The 3,147-nt window shown below is 34.4% G+C and overlaps 1 protein-coding gene across 1 annotated transcript; it reads right to left on the bottom strand.

Moving 5' to 3' along the window:
* Positions 1-381: 381 nt before the first annotated feature.
* LOC131996133 (uncharacterized) lies at positions 382-2,226 on the bottom strand. Its single transcript, XM_059365584.1, has 2 exons — positions 587-2,226; positions 382-531 (listed from the first exon to the last, which is right to left on the bottom strand). The coding sequence occupies exons 1-2, from the start codon at positions 2,111-2,113 to the stop codon at positions 382-384; spliced, it is 1,677 nt and encodes a 558-aa protein (XP_059221567.1). The 5' UTR covers positions 2,114-2,226.
* Between the last annotated feature and the right edge of the window lie 921 nt (positions 2,227-3,147).

Raw genomic sequence — 3,147 nt, 5'->3', positions numbered from 1 at the left:
ATTGTATAGACCTACTAATGGCCAAGAAGAGTTTCCATTTTGTTTTTATGGACACATTAGGTTTTGATAAGAAACAATTCCAAGTGGTGTTGATGCTATTTTTGGCTAATTGATTTCTCTCCTGTATTTGTTTCCGGAGTGAGAGTTTAGGTGTAAATGTCAACCCCAGGTAAGAATATTCCGATGTAATTGAGATCTCTGTTCCATTATACAGCCACTTTTCCTTACTCGAAAGCTTTCCTCCCTTCCGAAATACCATTATTTTTGATTTCTCCATGTTAACCTCCATGTTCCATATTTTGCAATATTCCTCCAGTTTTTGTATCATACGCTGCATCACGTCTATTTCGTCAGCTAGGATGACGATATCATCGGCATACATCAGAAGTCGAATATTTTGATCATCCACTGTGGTACCACCACCAATGTATTCATGTAGGTCATTGAGGTACAAAGCAAATAGGAGAGGAGATAATAAGCAGCCCTGTTTAACACCTGTGGTTGTATTAAAATCACTGGAGAGTTCCTGGCCTGTCCATACAGAAAAATTAGTTTCTTCATATATTTTTTCAATAAAGTTAACTACTTTTGTTGATACTCCTATGGTATGAAGTTTGTATATCATGGCTTTTCGAGATACTCGGTCAAACGCAGCTTTAAAATCTACGAAGAAAGCATAGGTTTTTTTGTTTTTGTGCCAGTTTAAGTGTATTATTGAGGATAAGTTGAACAAATTATCAACGGTAGAGTAATTTTTACGAAATCCAGCTTGATATTCATTTATTTTTCCATGTTTTTCTGACCAATTAGCCAGTCGATCTTTGACAATACCCATCATCACTTTTGGTAAGCAATTCATGAATGATATTCCACGGTAGTTATTGGGAAGAGTTTTGTCACCTTTTTTAAATATTGGGTAAATAATGCTTCTAACGAACGACTTGTCTACTTCTCCTTTTTCGAAAATAACGTTGCAAGTACATGTTATTTCTTGTAGCAATTCATCAGTTGCGTATTTATAAAATTCGTATGGCACACGATCTTCTCCTGGTGCTTTATTTAGCTTTGCTTTGCCTAAGGCCTTTTTAACTTCCATCAAACATATTTCCCTATCCAAGTCATCATCTCTCCAGTGTATATAGGCGTAATGAATATCTGGAAAATTTTTTGTGTGGGTTAGCAGTTGTTGGAAATAATTCTTTAAGTCCTCCGTTTTCACGGGTATGCTACCACACCTTTCTTCGTTTCTCAGCTCCCTAACGATCTTCCACCAATCATGAGAATCTTTCACCTCGTCTATCTTTCTTTCCAATCTGTTATTATATTGGGCTTTGGCATTTTCACAAATTTCTTTATACCGTTTGTTAAAGTATACATACTTTTCTCTATTTTCACGACTAGCGTACTTTCTAAATTTATCCAAATATTCAAAAGATTTTTTCCTTGCGTTAAAACATGTAACGTTGAACCATTTTTCACGACCTGAAAATGTCATTGTTGTCGTAGCTATAGATCGATGTGCTTCTTGTATTATTTCCGCTATTTCGGAGAATGAATAAGGGGAGAGTTGTCTGCGCGTTGTAAGGATTTTGTTTATTTCATTCTGGTATTCAAAATATTTGCGATTATCCCAGTTAAGCTTTGGTAACAGTGTATTGAGTTTTTCCGGTATATTTTCACTTCTATATATCATCGATAAAATTATTGGCATGTGATCTGACCAGATTTTATTCCCAACTGTAAATCTGTGTACTCTCGACAAAAGTTCTTGTGAGATCGCACATATATCATTGACCGACGTTCCAACTGTACTTACAAAGGTGAATTCTCCAATTTCATCGCCATTTGTCATTCCATTTGCAATTACCAGCCCGTGGTCATAACAAAGCTTCAAGAAGTCTCTTCCTCTTGAATTTATTTCCGCATCTTTTGATCTCCTTTCCTCAAGACCAGCATGAAATGTCTCCTTAAAAATTTCATCGATGTTTTTTTGCAATGATCCAATTCTCACGTTCAAGTCGCCAATTATTATGGGATTTTCAATGCTACATTCCCTGAGTATAGAGTCGATTTTTAAGAATTCTTCTTTCCAAGTTTGTAATCTCATGTACATTGGTATGATGTTAAATTTTAAGCCATTAATAATAATCTTTATTACGTTTATTCCTTGTTCAGTTGTATGTGTATGTTGAACACCAAACTTTTTCAGATCCTTCCTTATTCCGATTAAACATCCACCAATTCCTCTTCCAAACCGTGAATTTCTTGCAGCATAGTGCCAAACTAATTCAAAATCGCCAAAGTATTTACTAAATTTTTCACATTTATCCGCGCAAATATGAGTTTCCAAGAGAAAAAATATATCAAAACTGTTTATATACTTAAAAAAGTCTACGTATAGCATTTTGTTTTCTAGCCCATGTACATTATATGACAAAATATTTAAAAAACGATCCTCAGTTACAGTTTGGCTTTTATCTACATTGCTTATACTTAGTTTTTTTGATTAATTTTGCTTAATAAGTTATTATAGCTAAGATCTAATGCACTAAACTTATCGCCATATAAATCTTTTAGTTCCGCGTCAGCTTTGTTCTTTCCACACATTAACTCTCCGGTCCTTGACCATGACATCCATTTTGTCCCAATCTTTATGGAGTCATTTCTTACAAAAACTTTGTGTGTTTTGTCGATTCCAAGTATTTCAGTCTTCAGTTGGAATAAGACCTTTTTGTTTTGCTGCCTTCTTTCACTCAAATCTTTTTCGATTATAATATTAGTACCGGCTAATTTGTTGGTATTTTTAAGTACTTGTCTCACCATTTCTTCGTCTTGCATTTCTACGATCGTATTTATTTTATTTCTTGATGAGTATATAGCCCGGGCTGATATTACTTTAACATCAGCTAGCTTTAATGTGTTTTTAAAAAAATATTCTACGGATCGTTTTGGGGAACCTTTCATCATAATACCTTTGACAAATAGATTTTTACGTTTACTCTGCTCTACTAAACGGAGAATCTGTTCTTGGCCTTTTTCTTTGTCTGCTTTCAATTCAGCAATTTCTGATCGCATGGCATCGTTTTCAGCTTTAAGCTCTTTGAATTTGTCATCGATATCAGCTATGTGATTCTTAATTTCAGCAAT

Source organism: Stomoxys calcitrans, chromosome 3, assembly GCF_963082655.1.
Source record: "Stomoxys calcitrans chromosome 3, idStoCalc2.1, whole genome shotgun sequence".
Classification (NCBI taxonomy): domain Eukaryota; kingdom Metazoa; phylum Arthropoda; class Insecta; order Diptera; family Muscidae; genus Stomoxys; species Stomoxys calcitrans.
The sequence above is the reverse complement of the archived record's forward strand: the minus strand, read 5'-3'. Positions and strand labels throughout refer to the sequence as shown.

Coding starts and splice junctions, on each gene's coding strand:
- LOC131996133 (XM_059365584.1), bottom strand. CDS start 2,113: ATGTACATGAGATTACAAACTTGGAAAGAAGAATTCTTAAAAATCGAC. Junction 532..586: donor CCATAGGAGTATCAACAAAA/GTAGTTAACTTT, acceptor CTGTATGGACAG/GCCAGGAACTCTCCAGTGAT.